At 34.9% G+C, this 24,511-nt stretch overlaps 1 protein-coding gene across 4 annotated transcripts in view; it reads right to left on the minus strand.

Moving 5' to 3' along the window:
• The window catches only part of PTPRK (protein tyrosine phosphatase receptor type K), a 588,095-nt gene that overhangs the window by 38,489 nt on the left and 525,095 nt on the right, over positions 1-24,511 (minus strand). For 2 of the 4 annotated variants that reach the window (XM_081250577.1, XM_081250575.1), the window contains exon 14: positions 4,854-4,989. In XM_081250577.1, the coding sequence (XP_081106703.1) occupies positions 4,854-4,989 (136 nt within the window). Of the gene's footprint in view, positions 1-4,853; positions 4,993-24,511 lie in introns of all 4 variants that reach the window. The other 2 variants (XM_081250574.1, XM_081250576.1) reach the window with 1 other exon arrangement.

Raw genomic sequence — 24,511 nt, forward strand, 5'->3', positions numbered from 1 at the left:
ACTGACAGTTTACTATGATGATGCCAATGAATTTTAGTTCAAAGATCACACCTGGTTTTCTTTTAAGTTTTACTCTATTTTATTTCTAGTTTTATTTTTAAAATGTCTAATTCATAGTAGCTTCGCTACATCTATTTAAGCAGCTTTAAAAAATATGTCTGTGACATTTTTTCTAATTATGATTGATAATGCCAGTAACCCTAAGTATTACAATGACAGTATCAAAACCTACTACATAGTCTAGAATATAGAAATGCTACATATCAACTAAAAAGGCAATCCCATTCTAACATTATAGATAAGTGGATGGCTAATGGTAAGCTTATTGATGTTCTCATAATTAAACATTTATTGATTCCTGCATGTTTGACTCTTTGTCTCTCTCTGAACAACCAGCATATATAATGTACACTTCAGGACAGTTAAGCAAATCATTTTGCAACTCCTTGAGTTTGACAGATGTGCAAATGACTTCCATTATCAAAGCAGCCAACAGCATAAACTTCTGCAGGTGGATATATGGGTGGGCTATAAAGAGGAAAAGTGCTCCATCATTGTATGAAATGGTACATTTAATTACCTTTGGCTTCATCAAACATGATTTAACAAGGATATTATGATTCATCAAAATAAGCTAGGAGTACTGCTAGTTTACACCTGCTTATTTTAGCAGATTTTAAGAAACCAAATGTTTATAATATTTAAAATGTTGGCAGAATTCCGTTATAGTCATTGAGACTCTTACCAAAAGTTTTAGTAAAGCTAGCTTAAATTTACCTAGTGAAATAATATTGTGGGATATATGCCCCAAAAGTACTTAATCACCATCCTTAAGTCTCAAAATTTGGTGGATCAAATACTGATCAAGCAAAGACCAAGAAAACTTTGTTGTATCATTCCTTTGGACTGGATGAATACCCTGGAATTTAAACTGAAAATGATTAGTAAAATAGAGCGGACAATACTCGCCTTCGTCATCCAAAGTAGCATTTCATACCTAAGCATAGGAAGAGCTAAAACTGGAGGACAAAAGGAGATATGTGACACCTAGGTGTGTTTTGTGTAGGTTGACAGGTTTTCTACTTCTCTTTTTGGTCTTGGTTTTACAAAATCATTTTCCTATTTAAGTCATAATAAACAAACTCAAAATATCTTCTCTAAAAAGAATTTTTTATTTCTTTGTCACTGCAACATTATGCTTTTAGCAGCCCAAAAGGTGTTCTGAAGTTATAACCCATCCTGGATTCCTGGAAATATGGAGAGAGATGTTATCACAGTAAGACCTGACCTGATTCACATTCTGTGAAGGCACTTTGAATGTTCTTCTATGAATACATCACTTGGCTCATTTTGTCAAACATAAGTGTTATGTAAAGATAGGTATTAGTGAATTAATTACAAACCCTATCTCTACTTTACCAGATAGTGAAACATCACATTGATAAGGTACAGGTTTGACTTAAGTAAATAAATGATGCTTTAGGCTGTAGACTATGGCTACTTATGGAAAATTGTAAATAAAAATTAAAAGTAGCTGAACATACAGAAATACAATATCCCTTTTTAAAAAGATTAACAAAATAGGTTAATAGGTAAACTTTATAGTTTTAGAGTCCAGGAAAACATATTTTTTGAAATGTCACCAAAATTGCAAACATTCTGTTTTTTGGTTTGGGTTTTATTTATTTATTTTTTTGAAAAGGGATACTGCATCTTTAACACATGTAAAGTCATATATCACCCATTTTCTACTTACAGGTAGTAGGAGTAAGAATAGTAGCTCCTCCTGGCAAGCAAATCACAGACAGTGGAAAAAGAGAAGCAATGGTGAATGAAAAGCGTGACTCTGTCACATTCAATAAAGCAGAAAAATGTGCGTTATAAAATAAAATAAAATAAAATAAAATTCATGATTTTTTGGTTTGTATTTCAATTTGCTCATGCATTGGTTAGATATCTTTTGCCATGCAATTAAACAGATACGCAATAGAAAATAAAATATAAAATACATAATTTGGAAAAAATAACATGCTGACTTTTTTATAGCCAAAAAAATTGAAAAATTAAATGGATTGTGTATTTTCAACATGCAGTTAAGCGTAATATCATCCATTACCATCTAAATGTCATGACAGATGGAACAGCTGTGTATAGAACTTCTACACTAAATTGACTATTTCTTTTTAGATACAAAACATAAAGATCTATTAGGTTAATATAGAATATATGCAGAATGACACCTAAATTTCTATAAATAAGTCATTATATGTTATTAATACACAGGTACATACATATATTATGTGAATATACATATGCACCGTACACTATATATGCACAAAGATATTTCTACAGTAGATGATGTATGTGACCATGATATCACACACAAACATTTACTGTACTGAAGCATAATTTCAAATTTATGTTTGGAATTATTAATGTATTCATGCTGCAAATTTAAAATAATACATAACCAATGAAAAAATGGCATACATTTGGAAATAATTCAACAGTGATTAAATTAAAATGACATTGCGTTTTGAAAGATGCATATCCCTTTTCTTAGCCTAAAAACTTACTTTATATATACCCTTAGCTGTAGAATTTTACTAAATTAAATTCCAAACCATTTCTTTATACAACAACCAAAAATACACAGATTTTTTTTTTCAACATGAGAAATATACCTACATATACTATTCCCAGTGAGGGATAAAGTCTTGAGAAACTTAACAATTTCCCACAAAAATAAAGAAACTAAGGGGCTAAAATAATTTGCTTTTCCATTATTTTTATTATAAATTTGTGTATTAGTATATAATGTAGGGAAACTACATTATATACTAAAATTGTTAACTTTGATACTGACCAATACTGTTATGTATCTATGCTTTTGTGTATGTATAATAAACATATTTGTGATTGTCATACACAATATATGTGTGACACACTACATACAACTAAAAGTCATTACAAAGTTTCTTAGGTAAGTAAGGGATTCTTAGTTATATTATACACTAGAAGGTAATATATCTAAACATGTAACTTCATCTATCTATAAAATTGCAACTTTTCTAGTCCTAGAGGTAGTGATGAGGAAGAGAAACAAAAGCCCTAGCATACTTTCTAGTAGAAGACAATCAATTAAAGCATAATTATAAAAACTCAAACATTAAACATTTTAATAGAAAGGCTCATTTATCCAACCATTTAAAATATGAACCAGAAAAAGAATTTGATGCATTAGGCAATTTTAGAGAGCTGTCAGAGCATTTTACCCACACAAAAAAAATCATGCTTAGAGATTGTTTTGGTGTACTTTAGAAAATTTATGTTTCAATTTTTTGGTTATTTTTAAAACAGACGGCCACAGATAAGAAAGGCTACAATAATAAGTGTTTTCAAATAATTAACCAATAAAATCAGTAAGTTTAACCCAATTCTGAGTGAAGACATAACCAGAGGCCATTTTTATGTTTTCATATCCAATCTGAAGTGGCTGAGATAATTTTAACTCTAAAGCAAAATTTAATTAACTCTCTAAACTATTTAGTTTAACTCTCCAAATATAAATTTAAACTAAATAGAAACATAAGATCTGAAAGTTATATTCAAAGATTTTATTGATCTTGATTGGCAAATTTGTGTTAGTAAAATACTTAAATCTTCCTGTCTCAAATATGATGTATTTTCCAACCACAGAGGTAGACAGCAGCAAAAAGAGAAAGCACTATTGGGGAAAGCACGTATGTAGCTAATTTAACACAAAACACTACAATGCATACCTAATGTTTCTAATGCAGATGTGTCTTCTCCAACATATATATCTCCAGGGGATAATTGTAAAGAGGCAATACATTAAAATAAACTCTCATGGAATCATTAAACATGTAGTATGAGTCTTATCTATATTATTAATGATTTAGTTTGAGTACAAAATAACAATCAGAATAGTACATTATATGATTTAATATAATGTAAGCAACATCTTTTATTATATTCAATATAATTAATGAATGACAAACACTTCTTCTCTACACCATAGTATTTTAGGACTATACTCTGTAAAGATTTGTTTTTAAATCCTTCCAAATTTTAATATTATTTAAAACATACGATTGGAAAGATTGGAGAGTTGTATTAATTTCCAAAACAATGCCTTACATATAATGACACTTTATGGAATAGGAAAAAGTTCAAGTTATAAAAACTGTATTTGAAATGTTTTCTGGTAGAAGTATACCTTAATCTCCCAAATAGAATTCAATTTAAATTCCTGTAGGTCTTAATATCTTCATATAATTCCAGAAGATGGCGATATTGGTTGATATAGTATAAAAGACTAATGCTCAATTAAAAAAAAATTGACTCTTCATATTAAAGTGCTGAAATATTTAGTCAGTGACTATTAATATACAATTTTGTAAAATAACACCCATATTCTTCTTATCTTATTTGTAGCCAATATTTAGAAAAACAGAGTAAGAGTACAAAATAATTCATAGACCATAACCCAAATATCATAATAAACTCTTATTTTGCCATTCGCAATACATAATGCTTCAAAACATAAGATACGTTAATAACTCAAGCGTTTGAGGAATTTAAATTCATACATTAATTTCAAGGTTAAATTGACAAAAAGTATATTTTATATCCAAAATTAAACTGTAAATAACCAATAAGAATTTATTTACAAAGCATAAGAAACAGACCCAGATGCTGGCAATGTTGTTAAAATTCAATTCTTGTTGTGTGTTCTAATTTAAAATCACTCAGGGAAACAAAAAAGTGCTTCAAAACTCGTGACAGTGACATATGGTGAGTGGGAGGGACAGAACAAGATCAGGTCTTACCTCTTCTTTACAATTAATATGACAACCAGGAGCAGAAGGACGAACACCAAAATCCCAGCACTGATTCCTGCTATTTTCACCACTCTGTCTGTCTGCTTGGCTGGGTCTGGAATCACTTCTGGTTCTTCTGTTGCTGCTGCTAAATGAATCAGAAAAATAAGTTACTGAAAGCAGCTAACTATCACAGAAAGGAAAATTATTCCCAGCTAAAGCTTACCACAAAAAGACAACTTATTTTATTTGAATAAAGATAACCTGAAAATATAAATACAGTAGCATGCTAAACTCCAGCATGAGAGACTTATGGTAAAGGGAAACTTTTGAAGAGAGATTTTGTTAACATAAAAAAATAAAAACTTAGAAATAACTATCAAAGGGAATGGTGAACTGTTTTTCTCCAAGTATCCTTAAAAGTAAGAACACAGGATTTTTAGCAAATAGTACAGTGGAAAGAGACAGGGTCAAATTTAGAGATTCATTCTTTTACTTCATTCAATAATCACTTCTCCACTAAAATGCAAGGTGTTGTGCTTGGGCCTTTAAAGCAGTGTCAACGGCATTTGTCTGGGACACAAAGGGTTAGGTTAAATAAATGCCTAGTCTAAGTGCTGGAGGTGTGAGTTTATGATGTGGTAAAGAAGATTTGAAATAAACAGTTAGTTTGGAGGAAGACAAGAATAAGCAAAGGAAAACAGATTCATTAAGGAATATTTCACATTCTCTTAACAAATAAAAGCCAGGTAATAAACTTGGGAAACAGAACTTTGAGAAGATGAAATTTTTTTTTTAAATTCTTTGTAATCGCCTCACTTTCTTTCTTTCTCAAAGCCACCACCATCCTCCACATACATACACAATTAATATTATAAATCCTACTCAATTTACAAGCTCCAGTAACCCTTGGAATACATCTCCCTTTTACCTCATTTGCCTTGAAAACTGGCAAGGAAAGCATTATTATCTACATTTTACAGATTAAAAAACCGGAGGCTTAGAGATATAGGACAGATTAGAAATTGCTCAAGAACAGAGACAAAAATCTAACATATCTTCTATCTTCTAAAGCAGCCATTTCTCAATGTTTCCAGATCCATGGCCCCTCTTGCTAAGAATCTGTATGACAGAGGACAGGTGATTCTTAGAATTAGGCACATTTGGGAAACTGTCTTAAAGCAGCCATCAGTGTCAAGAGATGATGGCTGAATGAACAAACAAAAGGATCCCTAAATCCAACCTCAGACCTTCCTAATGGATAATTTGATAATTCCCTTTTAAAATTACCCATTTTTCTACATTCCAATCCTTTCTTCTTTAGCTTCTCTCTCTTGGTTTCTTTACCCCCAACCTCTGCTTTCACCTCCAGTTCTTCACATTTAAATATCCGCTTCAGTTTTACAACCAGCCACAGTTTCCTCCCAAAGGGGATGGACACAAGGTCGTTAACTTTTAATTTTTCCAAGTAGGAAATTAAAAAGAACTAATATATCTAATATCAGCATCATTTCATAAAATGGCGATTTAAAGGTAAACCAGTAGGAACCATAGTTTGAAGAAAAGTGTTAGAGAGAACACAGTTAACTTTGGAAAATAACTCACTATAACTGTCTTAATTTATCTATTTCAGTGGGATAGGATAAAATCCCCATGGACCAGTATTTGGTAACCATAATTCTCAAGAAAGAAAAACAAGCCTTCAGTTTGTTTCTTCTGGTAAGCAAGGGAGTTTTCCTTTCTGACTTGACACTTTCCATTATATCCAGGCTTCAAGGAATTTCCAATCTCAAATAGAGGTAGCTCAATGCTTACCGCATTTCAAACTACATATTATGTTTCAATTCATAAAAACATGCATTAAATATAATGGAGATCTCTTCTTTCCCAAGAGCAACTTTAGAAATACATACATATATCAGTGTGTGTGTATGTATAAATGTTATGTGTGTATTTATGTACGTATACATATATATTCAATAAAAACTGGGGGAGTATATTTCAAAGTTGGATATAAAGCTAAAAAGAATATATTTATTGTTTGTAATTCTCAAATTGGATTGGTTTGACACAGTTACTGCTTGAAATAGGGAGACAATGTTTGATGTAGAAATCTCTAGAAAAAACTTTAGGGCATGCAACGAATCATCATTATTCACTATTTAAAGCTTATGCTCATAAGTTTCTGTGCTACATGTGCCTTTCAAAGGGTAACGATAATGATCCCATTGTGATTTTCTGACTTAACTCACAAAATTAAACTTTCTGAAAGTCTTTGTAAGATTATTTCTTGTTCAGTGAGGTAAATATATTTTAATATAACATTTTAATTCAATTAAACACATGCTATTATGGAATAACTTTACAAAGATATTATGCTGTAAGTAGCATATGTTATATTTCATAAGAATCTTCAGAACTGCTAAGCTCCACCAGAAGCAGACAACCCTCACAATATACACAGGTGCAAAATGGACTATCATCACGGATCATCCAGCCTTAATACTAACTGTGATTAATTATTATATAACAAAAGTGACATGTAGGTGATGACTAAACAATTTCAAATACAGACGATGAAGAATTTTTTTAAAGTCTCATTAAATAATATAGATTTGCTAATAAATTAATCTAAACATATTTCCAGAAAAGAAAAGCCAAATCTAAAAGTAAATTTCTGACCAAGGATACTGATAACCTTACAGGTGTATTCAGGGTGCAAAGTAGTGAAACATTTATAATCTATTATGTAAAACAGTATTACTACTTTAAAGTCATAGAATATATATACTTGTAAAACAATGGACTTCAATTAATATTTACCAAGGGGTTAAGAAAGAAAAAAACACCAAGTTCATTCATTTGAGTTGGGTAAGATTGCTTGTTTGTCATGATTACAACTCTGGTGCAAAAGAGTTGTTTGTCAATGCTTCAAATCATTATAAATCTTGAGCACTGAAGGCTAATCAAATTCTCCAGGAACATATGATTTGGTGGTTGTTTTCCCTTGATTGTGAATCCTCCTCAAAGTCTTTAGCTATGACTTATTATTATTATTATTACTAACAGCATTTTTATTAAATGTCTGTATAAATTTATTACATTAGATACCTTAATCACATGTATTTCTCCCACTTCTTGCCCTGCTAAACCAAGGAACATAAATATCCTATTTAAAATCATTCAACCTTAGAAGATTCATTAATGGAAACACAAGCAGTAGCCCCTAAGTGAGCATTTTCTATTTTCTTCAAAGAGAGCAAAAAGCTATTATAGTGACTGCACCCCTGAGCCCCGTTTATAATTTATGCACGTGCACAAAGGCAATGTGGAGCACCTTTTTCAGAAATGCTTTCCTTTGCCATAAATCTTTACCTTTTTTATCTGCCAAAGAATATTCAAAGAGTTCCCAGTGTTCTGAAGCCTAGAGCAGCATAATATTTTGGACAGTGGGAAAAAAACTAAGGCAGTATTTTATTTTTATGGAGCAAATTTATGAGATGCATTTTTTGGGGGCAAAAATAGTTAAAGCAACTTTATAAATTGTGTCCTTGCTCCCACTACTTAAAAAGAATTTACCTAAAACATTTAGGTAAAAAATATACAAATACCTAAAAATACATAAATTTAAAAATTAAAATTACATAATAGCTGCAATCATACAAATGCAATCCATCTACGTGATGGATATTAGAGATAGAAGCCTCTAAGTACAATATATTAGGTGATCTCACAGCGGCATTAGAGACATCATGGCCTGCAAATTCTGCATATTCTCCAGGTATTTCACTAATGCTTTCTTTCCTCTTCAGTTATAATTCTGAAAAATTGTTCACACTCACTTTCCAATCATTACTTAAAATCCTATAATCAGGCTTATGTCTCCCAATGCCACCAACCCACCATCACCACCATCTCTAATGACTTACTGGTTAGTGAGTTCAATGTACAACTTTTCTTATTTCATGCAGCCTCTTGATAGCATCTGACATTGCTATCCACTCTCCCCTTGAAACACTCCTTTCCTAGGGCTTCCATTACTTGGCCATCTCCCAGTTTTCCTATGACTCTAGCTTTTCCTTTCCAGATCTCCTCTGTGAGTCCCCGCCTTGTTTCCCTTAAAACTGGGTGCTGCTTTGAGTTCCTCAGCGACAACTTGAACCTCTTGATACAGTTTTCCATACTTTCTGGCTTGGTAATTTCGTCTACTTCTGTCACTTCAGTTGCCATCCATGCTGGTCACCCTCAAATCAATACACAGTAGTCCCCCCTTAACCAGTTTCACCTTCCATAGTTCCAGTTACCTGTGGTAAACTGTGGTCCAAAAATATTAAATGGAAAATTCCAGAAATTAACACTTCATAAAATTTAACTTGCATACTGTTCTGAGTAGCATGATGAAATCTTGCACCATCCCAATCCTTCCCACCCAGGATACCCAACCATCACGTCATCTGCTCCTGACATCCAACCATCGACTTCATCATGGCTCCATGATTTAGGATCACCTGAAGCAGATGATCCTACTTCTGATACATCATTAGAAGGTCAATAGTAGCCTAACACTAGGACACAATGCTTATGTCATTTACCTCACTTCATCTCACCAGGTAGGCATTTTATCATCTCACATCACTGCAAGAAGAAGGGTACATACAATAAGATATTTTGAGAGAGAGAGAGATACCGTATTCACATATCTCTAACTAAGGTCTCCAACCTGAACTGCTGACCCATATAGTCATCTGATTCTTGTTATATGTCCTCACCTCGATGTAGGAAAGTCACCTTCAACACACTATATCCAAATCTGAACTTATAATCTTACCCTCAAACCGATTCTTCCCCTAGTGTGTCACCTTTCAGAAAATGACACAACTTTCTACACAGTGTTCAAGCCAGAAACCTGAGCATCATTCTTGAATCCTCCTCTCCTTATCTCTAGGATTAACATATAATTTATCATCCAAACTGGAATGCCTTTGAAAGTAAAGGGGGATACTCTTAATAATTATGACAGGACAAAAGGCAAAAACTAGAATTGTCCTGGGCAAACTGGCATGTATGATCACTTGACCTTTTTTTTCCTCATACAATTCGTTGCAAAGTACTACTACTTCCTAAATATCTCCTGTCTCTACTTTTTCCATCCCCACTGCTACTGCCTTAACTCCGGTCAACATCATCCTTCACCCAAATTATACAGCTGCCACCAGTCTTATCTCCCTGACTGCATTCTCTAAGCCTAATCCACATCAAAACCAACATTGTAGCACATAGACTAAGACTGTACCATGTCACTCCACTAATTAGAACCCTCCAACGGCTTCCCACTGCTGTTAAAATAAAGTTCATTAAAGCAGGGACCATGTTTATTTTGCTTACCATTTTATTTCCAGTAGGACCTGGAAAGGAGCAACAGTACATAGTATTGGTTGAATAAATGAAAGAATAAAACTAAACCTGCCTATGGTTGATTGTAATGGCATAAAGAAAATCAGTTGTCTTTTTAAAAAAACACAAGGATATATTTGACCAGACACATATCTTGTTTTTTTGGGTGTTGGCATAAGACGAACTTGGTACATGTATTTCTAAATTGCCTCTAGAAATTTCGACCCCTTCTGCTAGCCATTCCTTCACAAGGCTAACCTTTTCTACCATCTGCCACATCTACCACCAAACCCAAGTGCAGGGAAATTCCAGCATCATGCGAAGTACAGGAGATTTGATATCAGCAAGACTCTATTTTAATTCTTAGTTCCTTCTCTTATTTGCTGTCTGGCAATAGCAAGTTAGCATCTCTTAGAGTTAATATCTCATCAAAAAGTAAAAATAATAACAGTGCCTATGCTATATAGCTTTTAGAAATACTAAGTGACATAATGATGGGAAATATTTTTTATAAACTGAAATATTTTTTATAAACTTGTAGTGGAAAGCAGAAGTAGATGCTGCTGCCCTGGGTAGAGATGGCCTAGATGTTAGCCCTTTGGGTTCATCATATAAAAATTAAAAATTATGTATAGGGGAACTGACATTACTGAAAAAGTTTTAAAAAAATCTTAGCAGTCTATTGTATAAATATATAATGATGAGTTTTGTAACGTGCATGTTATTAATTAAATAGTTTGCCGCAGTGGATGTCTAAGCCTTAAGGGCATCTTGAAGCATGCATTATTTAACTCAGTGATTTTTGTGAAGTCACTTGCTTCATCATGTCATATGATCTTATGAAACTTGTCTTAGATTATTGAATAAAACACAGGGTCTATCAGAGTTTTATATTGGTGAAAAGGGAAAACAGCTATATGTCACACATTTTCTTTAAATAATAACTAGAATATAATTTTTGTTCTTGTTTAATAAAGATATGGGTATTATCTGAAAATTTCTGATGTGGAAAATAACAGTGCAGAAGTCTATGGAGGCTTTAAACAACTATGAAATTAAAGTATAGATTAATATTACAAATAATTAAACTTAATTTCACACTACTTAAGGCAACTTTTTGTAGTCTTAGATTCTCTGAATTTGTTTTTAAAACCATAGTTCAAAATGCTATATAAAATCCTGAAGAAATAATAGAAATACTTTTTGAAAAACCGAAAGAAATAAGTATCACATTTCAGGAATGGACTTAAAAGTCAAAAACCATGTAAAATATTATTTTTTGTTTCACAGTAATTTACTGAAAGGCAAATATTTAATTTTACATATGGATTTTCCATTAAGCTTCCCATTTCAATTTATTTAATTGGGTGAAGTAGAGACTTAGTGTGTTCTCTTACCTCTTAAACACAGTGGAGCCTGTCTACCAAGTTATCTCTGAAATCTGTCCTTAATTCTCCATTCCATCTTCTAACTGCCTCAGATCAAGACCCAGTCATCCTGCTTTTTCACTGAGCCTTTCTGCTTCCCATGTAGGCCTCCTCAGATTTATCCACTATATTGCCACCAAAATGAGTTTTCTAAGATGCAAATGTGATTAAATGACTCCTTTAATGGCTTTCTATTCAAGAGGAATGGCAAATGCTCTTGGTATGGCATGTAAGGCCTTTCAATATGAGGCTCTAATCAACTTTTTCAATCTCATCTACTGACAATCACTTTAGGGCAGGGGCCCCCAACCCACCCGGGCCGCCCAGCAGGAGGTGATCTGCCCAGCAGGAGGTGATCTGCGGGCGAGGGAGTGAAGCTTCAACTGCTGCTCCCCATTGCTTGCATTACCTCTTAAACCAACCCGTCACCCCACCCCGTCCGTGGAAAAATTGTATTCCACGAAACCAGTCCCTGGTGTCACAAAGGTTGGGGACCACTGCTTTAGGGTATCTTACAACCCGAATCAGTTAAAAGCATCAGCCATTCCCCCAATACTGAAATACTCCTCGATCTATTCCAGGGTTTGGCAAACTGTGCTCCCTTGGATGGCATCCAGCAGATTTTGACTGTAACTATTATATGATTGCAAATATTCCACCTTACAAGATAATGTCAAATTGTTACTGATTTAACATACCCATAGCAGTGTACGTAAACTCTGTTTAAATTACATCTTAAAACTTTGTATTATCAGACTTTCGTAATTTTTGCCAATTTAGTGCTAGAAAATGATATGTAATATGCATTTGATTACTAAAATCATCTTTGAGACACTTATTTGAAATATTTATACGTGCTTCTTTTCTGAAATGCTTGGTGTACAACTTTGACCCATTTTTTCCATTTGGGTTTCATCTTTTTCTTATCTGTTTATAGTAATAGTTTATGTGGGGACACTAATCCTTTGTCAGTTATAAGTGTTGCAAATACCTTCTAGTGGGTGACATTTCTTTCACTTTAAATATAGTATCTTGATGAATAGCAGTTCTTAATTTTAGTGGTCAAATATATTAATCATTTATTTGAATTCATAAAAACAATATCTTCTTTTTTCTCTAAGTTTTAAAACTGTATATTTCATATTTAACCCTAGCTCTATCTGGAATTGCCTTCTGGGTATAATATACAGTAGGAAGGTATTTCAGGCCCCTCCACCTCACATAAATATCCAGTTATCTGTGGACAAGTTTTCAATTGATCCAATGATCTACAAAACCACTTCTGTCCTATATCCAAATTATATAAATGGAGGAATTCAGTTTCCAGATTTTCCATATTTCCCAAGAGGCAATATTCTGTACTGACATAACATTGTTTTAAGTACTATAGCTCCATAGTATGTTATAATATACGATGGGTATGTTTCCATGCCTAGTCCTCTTCCTCTGAAGTATCTTGACTGATCTTTATGTTTTGCTACGGGTAACTTCTTCAGATTAAAGTCCAGCTGATAAATGATCCCTTCACTTCTGTTAAAGCTGCTGTCAAAGTAGTCCAGTCACAGCCAAAGACTTATTTTTCAATTCGAACAATTGTGCTTCTCTTCCTAAAAGTTCCATTTGGTTCTTTGCAAATGGTTCTTTGTTTAGTAACTCCTGATAGTATCTTGCTAATCTTTATGATTTGCACTTTTGTTTCTTTAAATATTTTGTACACAGCTCTTAGCTCTTTTGTATTCTGAACCTGACATTCCTAATCCCTGCAGTCCTTTGGGAATTAAGGTCTGTTTTTTCTGCTATCTCTCACAGTGAATTACTTTCATGAATGCTTGGGGACCTTTGATTGTGAGTTAATTGCTTTATGTTAGTCTGTGAGAATCCTGCAGACCTAAATTGATCATGCTTTCATCTAAAAAAGAGAACTTGCATCAGCTTCTGCCAGTAACCATGAGGTGACATAGGGCTCGGACCATCTCTGCACCCCTCAGAAGTACCAGCTCTATATTCTTGTTATAACAAAACAATTGATCTGGGTTTCAGTCCCCGCTCTGCCACTCACTAGCTGGGTAATCTTGAGTAAGTTATTTAACCATGGCATTCCTAAGTTTTCTTATCAGTAAAATAGAAATGATAAAGATAACCTAGGTTCTAGGTCGATGGAAAGATGACATGTGCTAAAATACATAAAGTCCTTAGGACAATACTTGGTACATAAGGTCTCAGTAAGTGTAATAATTAAATAAAACATAATTAAATTCAGATGAAACTCTTTTTACCAAATCTAGATTTTGGAACCATAGCTAATACGTGTTCAAATAAACAGCATCAAATGTAGAGAAGTCTAATTTCTAAAAATACAGAGTTATTAACATTACTCTTTATCACATCCCATATTTGTTGAATACCTCAGGGGTACAAAAAATGGTATTAGGCTAAAAACCAGAAAGATGAACAAACGCTCTTCCTTTAGAGAGTATATAATCTAGAAGCAGAATGATAGTACTTAAATAATTGTACTTATTAGCAGAATATGCCAAGTACTAAAAAGAGGAACAACCGGGGGTCCTGAATAGGGGCATAAAACTGTATCTGGTTTGTTGACATCCTAAAACATTTCTTAGAATTATTCAACATCAAAGTCCAACTCTGATTTTTAGATAAGGAAAAAACTCAGAAGAGGGGAATGGCTTTTTCATGGTCACAGTGTTAGTTATTGACACAATTAAAAATATAGTTCATGCTTCCTGACTCTTATCTAGCACTTTCACTTGGGAGAAATGTGATTAGCCACCTATTTTAGGAAAATTTTTTGCCACTGTGAACTCAAAGAGCGAGAGAGTGAGAGAAACAGATCAGAGAGGTATCAACTTCAATCACTACTTAAACATAAGAAAGGAGTAAAGTTGGAGAGATGAAAATACAAATAAATTGGCAGTCAAACCAAATCCTTTCTAGAAAAAATCAGTCATGAGTAGATAGATGGATGAATGGAATCTTAAATCCATGAAGAAGGCATGGTTTTCCTTCCTTTCATTAATAAATGAATTAACTGTTGTCCCTGGCATGTAGCTGGCACAGTTCTAAGCTCTGAAGATTCACCATTGAACAAGACAGAGAATATCTCTGCTCTCACGCAATTTACATCCCTGTGTTGTGAAGCAGATGAGACGCAAGTAAATAAGCATCATCTGATAGTAAGGAGTTATACACTGGGAATTAAAATAGGGGATGAGGCAGAAGACCACGGTGACCTCTTTAGATTCAAAGGTGAGGGACGATCTCTCTGAACAAAACCTGGAGGTAGATAGTGTGGCTTTTTACTGAGAAAAGGAAGAGTGTACCATATCAGTAGCAAAATGTTTTGAATACCTTTTCTCTGTACTAGGTATTAAAGGGGGTTCAGAGATTATAGAGCTGTCTACCTGATTTTTTAAAAAAAGGTTTTTATTTTTTTTTACTATTTTATTTTTTATTATTTTTTTTTGCGGTATGCGGGCCTCTCACTGTTGTGGCCTCTCCCGTTGCGGAACACAGGCTCCAGACGCACAGGCCTAGCAGCCATAGCTCACTGGCCCAGCCGCTTCGCGGCATGTGGGATCCTCCCGGACCGAGGCACGAACCCGTGTCCCCTGCATCGGCAGGCGGACTCTCAACCACTGCGCCACCAGGGAAGCCCTAAAAAAAGGTTTTTTTTTTTTAAACCTCAAGTAATACAGGTGATCAAAGAGTAACAATAGAGTGAATTAAAATTAACTTGGGGAAGTAAAAAAATAAGAAGACCAATAATATAATGCTATGACCCTGGGGAATAATGAGCTGGCTAACATTTATGCCAAAGGTACAGGAAGTGGAGAGGAAAGTGTAAATGATAAGGAACTACACTTTCCACATACTAATTATTACGTGTAGGACATCCAAGTAGTAGTGGCCTATTAAGAATAAAGTAGATTGAGCTGAAGATTACTGAGAAATAAGAGGAATAAATCAAAACAAACAACGCTGGATCACGTATCCACACACAGTGTTTATAAAAGTAGACTACAGAACAACTAAACCTGAACCTTAAAGTGAAATGTTTATAAAGTGATAATGTAGACATCTGGTGTTGTTGAGGGAAGAAAGCTTCATGATAATGTCAGTGGTTTTTTTTTCTCTTATAAACTACAAGATCAGGAAAGTCTCTTCTTCAGGGAAAAATCTGGAATATTAAAATCCAGGCACCGCATTTAATTAAAAGGCAAATGCACTTGACATTTTTGTTGGCACAGAACTCAGAATGCCAGATCTGAGCCAGTCATCCCAATATGTCATTTAGAGCACAAACAGGAAACACACACATGCACGCGTGTACACACACACACACACACACACACTTGAATGTAATATAATTTGAAATAATAGAGAAAGAAACAGAAACCAAAGAAAACCTTTATTAGTGCTCAAATGTGGATGTGATAAGGATGTGATGTAATCTAAAATAAATATGACCTACCTTTAACCTATTTCCATTTTCGTTATTTGTAAAATGGGGTTAAGATTAGCTGCTTTATGGCTGCTTTTAGTTATGAATCCCACTTTCATTTTCAGCAGGTCATTTTCCACCAAGCCTTGGAAAATTCATGAATCTGGCATATCTCAGGAGAGCATGCAACATGGTTTAAATCATAATAATAGAGATTGCAGTGCAATTTTCACAGGTGTTTATTTACTAAATTATAGCCTGCCTAATATTGTAAGAGGAGCCAGATTAAAGTGATTTTATTTGAGTTCCAGCTTTTCTAAGATAATTTAGTATAAAGTCTAAATTATTAATAAATGTTTTAGGACTTGAGATTGGTTTTAATCCTAAAATATCTTTTGGCTGTGAGCGAACAGTTAGGAGCCACATTTTTAAATGGTTCTTGATGGTCTAAAGTTATCTAAGCCCTGGGTATATTTCACAATTTCTACCTCTCAAAATATCTAGCAAACACTTAAATCCAAGGTACTTTAATCAATTACATTTTGTACACTTCTAGATAATAAGCTTTTTTTTTTACACTCAAAGCCCTCCCCTTGTCTAAACAGGACTCCTTCAATAGAAAATTTCTATCTCCTCAGTGAAGGCTTCCTCTGTTCTTCAATCTCACCCTCTTCTGAATTCCTATGCCCTTATAGATTCTGTTTCTTACCTGTACTGTAAATCACAGCCTAATAGAGGTAGGGTGGAGCTTTGGGAGGAGCAAGGTTAACATTCACTGATTATATGAACTCGGGAGAAATTAGACATCTTCTTTGAATATCAGTTTCTTTTATGAAATGGGGCAATAATACTCTTTCATACATATTCTAAGGAGTAAATGAGATAATCTTAAAGAAAGTTCATCACGGTTTGTTTCCTATGTGTGTTTTCCATATCTTTTCTTCTTTGAGGGTATACACCAGCATCTCTCTCTCTCTCTAGCAAATAGTAGGGATTCAGGAAATACTTGATCTCCAAATCCCTCACATGAGTTAGAGATTTAACCACCAATAATCTGCACGACGCTGTTTGGGAGACAAGAGTTTTATAGAGTAAATGCAAATAGGCTACCTAACCTTCTTGCCTATTATTTTAAAAGGTATGTATTTGGTATAAATTCACTCTCAGAAGAAGGATGCCCATCAGTGGTGGCTTCAGCTCTCCCATACCCTGAGAAATATCCTCTTCTCTTTTATCCTCGCTTTATATTCCACTGTGGCTAATTTTTAAACCACGGTGGGTTTTTTGTTTTGTTTGTTTTGTCTTTTTGCCTGTTTGCCATCCCAACTGTTGGTCCCTTACTTTTCTTCCCTTAAGATCTAATTCTCAGAGCCCTCAAACAAGTGGCCTCATTTTTCTTTGACCTTTAGTATATTTGCCTTTTCAATTACCTCCAAGCTCACTGAATCCACTGTTCACATACTTCTTCCACTTTCTGTTTTGAATTCCTTAAAGCTGGTTTCTAAGCACCTCACTCCAAATGAGTCCTGCTACTGTCAAGGACTCCTAGCTTATGAGGAAAAAGAAAAATGCCACTTATTCTGAAGAGATCTCTGAGGCACTGTCCCCCAGTATCACCGGGTCCCACAGCTGGGTTCCCAGTCCTCAGTGCTCGCTGGCAGATCTGCTCTTCTTGGACAATGCTGAACCACAACTCTTCCATTAATCTCAATGTGAACTTATTCTTTTTCATGGGCTTCTCTGAGCATTGGATTTTATAAGCATATTTCTTTTTCAGTCCCCCCAGCCTAATACGTTTTTATATTTTGGGGATATAGAAAGCCCAACGTTTCAAAGGAAAATTGTGCTCTTCTACAAGGTTTATACACACTTGGTAGATGATGTGTTAGATCCTGTCTAACCTTAAGTACTGGAGATCACTACATAAACCAACATGCTCTGACACAGAGATAAAACACTTTCTTCATAAAATCCCATCCTCAATACACTGTTCTTCTTTAAGAATACTGAACTTCTCTTACCTGTAGTGAACTCAATAGTGGGATCAGCAGAAGCCAGGAAAAGGGCAACAGAGGTAAAGCAAAGATTAAAATCTGAACAACGAAGTATAACTTGAGGAACTGTGATCATTAAAGATAGTCAATAAATTATTACTAATAACATCATGTGCATATTAACAATTATTCCAAGATTCTTAACTGAAGATTGATTTCTAATTGCCTTGACAAAGAACAAGGTGAAATTACAAGCAAAAAATCAGGTAAATCATAGGCTCTACTCTGTTTTTCTTATTGGTTTTTGCAGCATAATAATCCCTTCAATTTTGCAAGAATAAAGATTGTGTCTGTTTTAACTCTTTCATTTCCTTCTTTCAACTTCTTTTCCTTTCATTTCCTCTAGAAAAGGTTCACTCGGTTTGCTCCACATCTCTTTTCCATATCATATTAGATCTGGGAGATTTCTCCAACAGCTTAGTCTTGAGTCTGCAGAAAACAAGAGCAGTAGTGTGTGTGCATGTGTGTGTGTGTGCCTCACACAAGCTCTCCACTCTCACCTGCACACCCATGTTGCACCTGTGATTTCCAAGCTGCATTTATAAGGGGTGAACTGGCAAAATTCCACCCACTACTCTTTCATTAGAAATGGACAGAGAATTAAAAGGAATTCAATCCAAATTGACACAAGACAGCTGGCCCCATCCCTCTCTGGTAGCAAAATGAATGAGCCTTGACAAGGAGTGTGAATTCGCTTGTGAACAGGCAGTTCCCAGGTAGTGCAAACTATTTGCTCAGTCATGGACATGTTTACCTGCTACCAATGGATAGTGGGAATGAGTAGGTCTGATTATTCTAAATGATGAGCCCCAAAACATGCCGATAGGCGACAAATTCAATCCTGGGTTTCAACTGTGCTGTGTTCAAAGAAAAAAATAGTCTTCTCTTTGCAAGGTATCTTTATATCACAGGGGATTTCATAAAAGGAACCAACCATGACACAACTCTCCCTGGAAGGGAAACTGCACTGGAATTAGGTTCCTGCAGTCATATCATAATCCACCTGAATTTACCTTCTCAACGTCCTCTAACCTGCCTCATAGACCTGAAGAAATAGAACATCTGCCTAATGACTGAGGGCTTCATTTTGTAGCAGGAAAGAAGGATGCCAAGTGTGACACATTCTTCTGAGGGCACACTTGATGGTTTCTAAAAGAAGGCATGAGAGTCTGAAGACTCTCAGGGTAGCTTTAAGAAGGAAAGAATGGAGAAGGAAGGAGAGGTGTCCTTAAAGGAAACCTCTTGTGGAAGGTCTAAGTATAGAAGCATGCTTCTCACTGATGGTAAAGGAACTAAGTATACTTAAGTCAGCTATAATTCCCCTATTTATCCCTTCTTCACCATTACAGTCTTCCTTCAGGACAAGACCTTGAATAACCATGTTGCTTGCAGTTTGAACCATTTAATCTGGTGGAACAAAATGGGGTGGGTACATGGGTGGGAAGGGATGGGCCTGATTTGCTCCATTTCCTTGGATCTGGAAAGCCAGTTGGCTTTTAAAATGGATCAGCAAACTATGATCTTATAAATCCTCTTGTTTTCCAGTAACATTTTTAACGAAAAAGACAAGATTAATGATTCCCTATTATGTTTGCAATACAATAAATGTATAAATTGAGTATCAAGTTTAAAAAAGTGTTATTTTAATAGGGTATGAAGCTAGAATTACTAATTTTAACTAATCTCTGAAAACTACTAGAATTTATCAGAGAATTTACAGGCAATTTTATGCAGCACACCATGGTAAGAATAAACATATTTTACTGTTCTGCATGGCTAAGTGAAGAGACCCACCTCTGGACAGGAACAGAGAGGGTGCCCAGCTATACGAGCGTTCCAATTAAGAACTGAGAGTTGGGCTTCCCTGGTGGCACAGTGGTTGGGAGTCCACCTGCCGATGCAGGGGACACGGGTTCGTGCCCCGGTACGGGAAGATCCCACATGCCGTGGAGCGGCTGGGCCCGTGAGCCATGGCCACTGAGCCTGCGTGTCCGGAGCCTGTGCCCCACAACGGGAGAGGCCACAACAGTGAGAGGCCCGCTTACCACAAAAAAAAAAAAAAAAAAAAAAAAAAAAGAACTGAGAGGAGGGCAGGGAGTTTCTATCAGAGATCAGTGGTTACCATTCACTTGGGAATCTGTATGACTTAAACGTGTATATTGAAACCAGTACCCCTCTTTAGAGAGGACCAGACAACCTCAGACCCATTCATGTGTTCTGTAGCCCTTCTCTACTAACTTCTTATTGGCTCCATCTCTCTGGAGAACTCTGAGTAATACACTACCATTCATATTATTTCCAGCACTGAATTTGCCTCCAGCGTGTTTGAACGTTCTATATTTTGCTATGGTTTACTATTAAAACTCTTCTGGGAAGTATTCTTTTCAAAAATATGATAAACACAAAGAAACAATCACTTCTCAAGTAGTATATTTTAAAATAGAACCATTTAATCTCTTATTTTTGCAATCAGAGAACACCTCTAGGGCAATCAGATAATTCAGAGATTTTAGTCTCTGTCCATCACAGTCATTGAACCTACTCATGAAGTTCAAAGCTACTTAAATATTCCAAGTCATAACAGTAACTCAATCCTTTAAATACATAACATTTCACGCCATATGAACGCACTAAAATATTTCTTTGTTACAGCTGTGTAAACATCTGGATAAATCATATCCTATCATGTCACCATGTACTTTAGCAACTGAAAGTCGATTCTAAGCACATGACCACAACTACTTGCAATGTAACAGACGATGTTCTCAATATAAGACTATGTTGCTATGGCATCAGCAAACCACAATCTTATGAATCCTCTTGTCTACCCAGTACATTTTTTAAGGGAAAAGAAAATATTAATGGTTACTATTATATGTTTGCTTTTACAATAAATATAAATTCAGTAGCAGGAATGGAAATTAATAATTTAATAGTTTTGTAGTACATAAAATTAGAGCTACATTTGAACTGATCTATGATAATTCCAAGAATTTACCAGTAGACTCTGCAATATTATCACTACATTTTTGCAGTCATTAGCATGTACCAATAAAATGAATATGAAAGAATAAAATGTAACAGCAATATTTACCTTTTCAAGGAAGGCCACACAGTGCTAGTTTATTTTGCAGTACAACAAGCATATCTCTGACATATATGGAATAAATTATACAAAGCTAAAGGAATTTACCAGCCCTTTTAAATTAGATTATCTCAAGCTATTTCCAAATCCCCAACAAACATTGAAACAGAGTTTTGTATTCTGGGTATGTGAACTTGGCTAACAACAAAGATTTGCATAAGACATTCTTTCCCTATGAGGCCAAGTTTTGTTTTTCTGCATTAGTTTCTATAAATTCTTAATCCAAAGTCTCTGATTCAGACAGATTGTTTTCTCCAACTTTTGTAATATCAAGGTTATCTAAGCTGAACCTCAAAGGAGACAAGATATTCTTATAAATCTTTGCTAAATTGTCCTACCTTATAGAGATAGACTACATAAACACATTTAAATAAAGATGAAAATCAATGGTTTGTAGTTTAGAAAACACTGGTTATATCCTTGCTCAAAAAAGATAAAATGCCAACTAAACAGCTACACCTAAGAGAAAAGTTCATAAAATAAATTTCTACCTACATATTCATTTCCAACTGTCTCTGTAACAAATTTACCCAAACTTGGTGGCTTAAGACAACACCCATTTATTCTCTTACAGTTCTGGGGATCAGAGGTCCAAAAACAGTATAACTGGGCCCAAATCAAAGTATTGGCCTGTTTATTCTCCCTCCAAAGGCTCTAAGGGAGAAGACCATCCTTGGCTCTTCCAGCTTTGGCAGCTGTTAGCATCACATCACTCCAACCTCTGTCTCTGTGGTCCTGTTGTCTTCTCTTCTGGGTGTCAAGTTTTCTTTTGCCTCTTTCTTATAATATACACATGATTGGATTAGGGCCCATCCAGTTAATACAGGATAATCCTCTGGTCAAGATCCTTAACTTAATTATATCTGCAGATATTCTTTTTCCTTATGAGGTAACATTTATAGGTTCCAGAGATCAGGACCTGATAGTTTTAGGTGGCCATTATTCAGCCTATTAAAATCTGTATACTTTCTAATGTGTTTTAAAGAATATTTTTTCAAGATAAACGTGGTAGGTAATCAAAAGAATCCCAAGGGAAAGAAATCAAAGTGATGGTGCTGAGTGGCAGGGAACAGAGAAGACAAAGATGACAATTTGCCACCTTTGACAGTGCTTGTCACAGGTCTGCTTCTTTTCATTCCCACTGTTTGGTTATTTGTTGTTACTGCTAACAGAACCTCTCCGCATTCTACACATACTCATACACACAGTAGCTAGAGAAGGGCCTGTGATGTGCTTCAAAACTTTATTATTCTATGTGTACATGTACCAAAATGGTCCTTCCTTTAAATCAGGTAAGATAACACAATGCAGTCATAATAGCTGTTTCTCAAGAGCTGAAGGGCTATATTTGGAAAAGGTATGAGAATCATTCATATACTCCAACCTTATTTTCACAAAGCCCTTAATATAATGAAAGACGTATATACCCTAATTCCTCTCGCTTCTTCACATGTTCCAAACTCATTGCATCTCCAGCTGCGGTCCTGCTCTATTCCTTTGCTGCAAGTCCAATCTCTTTTGTTCCTTCCATGTCTATCTCAAATCCATCTTTTCCATGACGCTTCCACCACTTGCTCTGGTAACAAATTACCACTTCATATATGAAAATCTCATGGTCTTCTTTTTAACAAAAATCTTTTTAAAATTAGAATCTCAGTCTTTTAAAAAAAGTCTGGATTATTCCTTGTTTCATACTTCATTAAATATACATATATTTTCCCCATTACACTGTGGGCTCCTTAAAGGCAAGGACTGTCTTACTTAGAATGGAGGTTCTTTGACCTGATCCCCATCCCTATCCATCCATATGTTGCTGAAGAGACTTTCATATGGCTGAGGTTCAATAACTGTTCAATTAATTAAGCTTGTTCTCTACTTTGGGCAAAGTAGTTCTGACTATATGACTTTGCTTCCCCAGTCAAATTATAAAGGAGAAAGATGATCTTTTCTTAGTAAAAAGGATAGTTACTATAAGACACATAATATATATTTCTTAAGGATTTGAATGACTGAAGAGGGGCAAGATTTATACTTGAAATTGGTTATTTTAAATAGCTACCCAGAATAAAAATTATTGTTTCAAAGAAGAGAAATAATTGTTAAAGGAGTACATTATAGCATATGCTTTAGTCTTTCAAATGATATAATTTCTCTGGGGACAAAACCTCTTTCAAAGTGTACATTCAAATAATATGTACCATCAAATAGTACATCACTTTTAAAATTTCAAAATCTAGGAGATCATAGACAAATTTATTTTATCCAAGCCAAGAAGTATAGAGTCTTTATTTGTTCAACAAATACTTGAATACTTTTACATGCCAGGTGCTGGATAGATGCTGGGGATGTATCAGCCCGTAAGAGTTAGAACCTATCTTTTTAGCTTAAAGGGGAAAAGAGACAGAATACAGCTAATTGTGATAAATCTTCTGACATAAAAGATAGGGTATTATGAGAAGATTCTAATCTAGTTTGGGGAATAAGAAAAGGATAATTATACTGAGGCCTCAAGGGCGTGTGTCAGTGAGACAGAGATGTTGAATGAATAGATACTGCAGTCACAGGGCTGTAACTATGCAGAGAGGTCAGAGTTAAGAGAAACAGGTTTGCGAGCATCCTACTATAGAATATTAGTATACTGTAGTATAGTGACTGCAGCCATACTAAAATCTTGTAGCAAGAGTACAAGGAAGAGGGCCCAGATCCAAGCCCTGAGTAGGGGTTAAAAACAAAGGTAACAGGGTGGGTAAGCATTTCAGACAGGTTCAAAGGTCTTCTTGCAACAAGCAGTTAAAGACAGCTTAGTGTAGCTAACTAGTGGGAATTGACACAAGGCCACACTTGAGAGCTAGGTTACAACCAGATAATGCAGGGCTTTGTAGGCCACACTAAAGATTTTAAGCTTTATTTTAAGAGCATTTGGAAACCACAATGAGTATTTTAAACAAGTGTCATAAACAGATTTTCATTTTTAAATGTTCTCTCTGGTTAGAATATGAAGAGTCAGTAGGAAGAAGGCAATGGCAGACTGGAAGGACCAGCTATGGTGATACTACAGCGGTGCACACAAGAGATGAAAGTGGCTTTGACTGAACTAGTAGCAGTGGCCATGCGGAAGAAAAACAGATAGATTTAAGAAATGTAGGTAGTGGATTAATAGTGTTTGATGATTGGTTGGATAGGGG

This window comes from Mesoplodon bidens (genome assembly GCF_964165515.1).
Source record: "Mesoplodon bidens genome assembly, chromosome: 12".
Taxonomy (NCBI): domain Eukaryota; kingdom Metazoa; phylum Chordata; class Mammalia; order Artiodactyla; family Ziphiidae; genus Mesoplodon; species Mesoplodon bidens.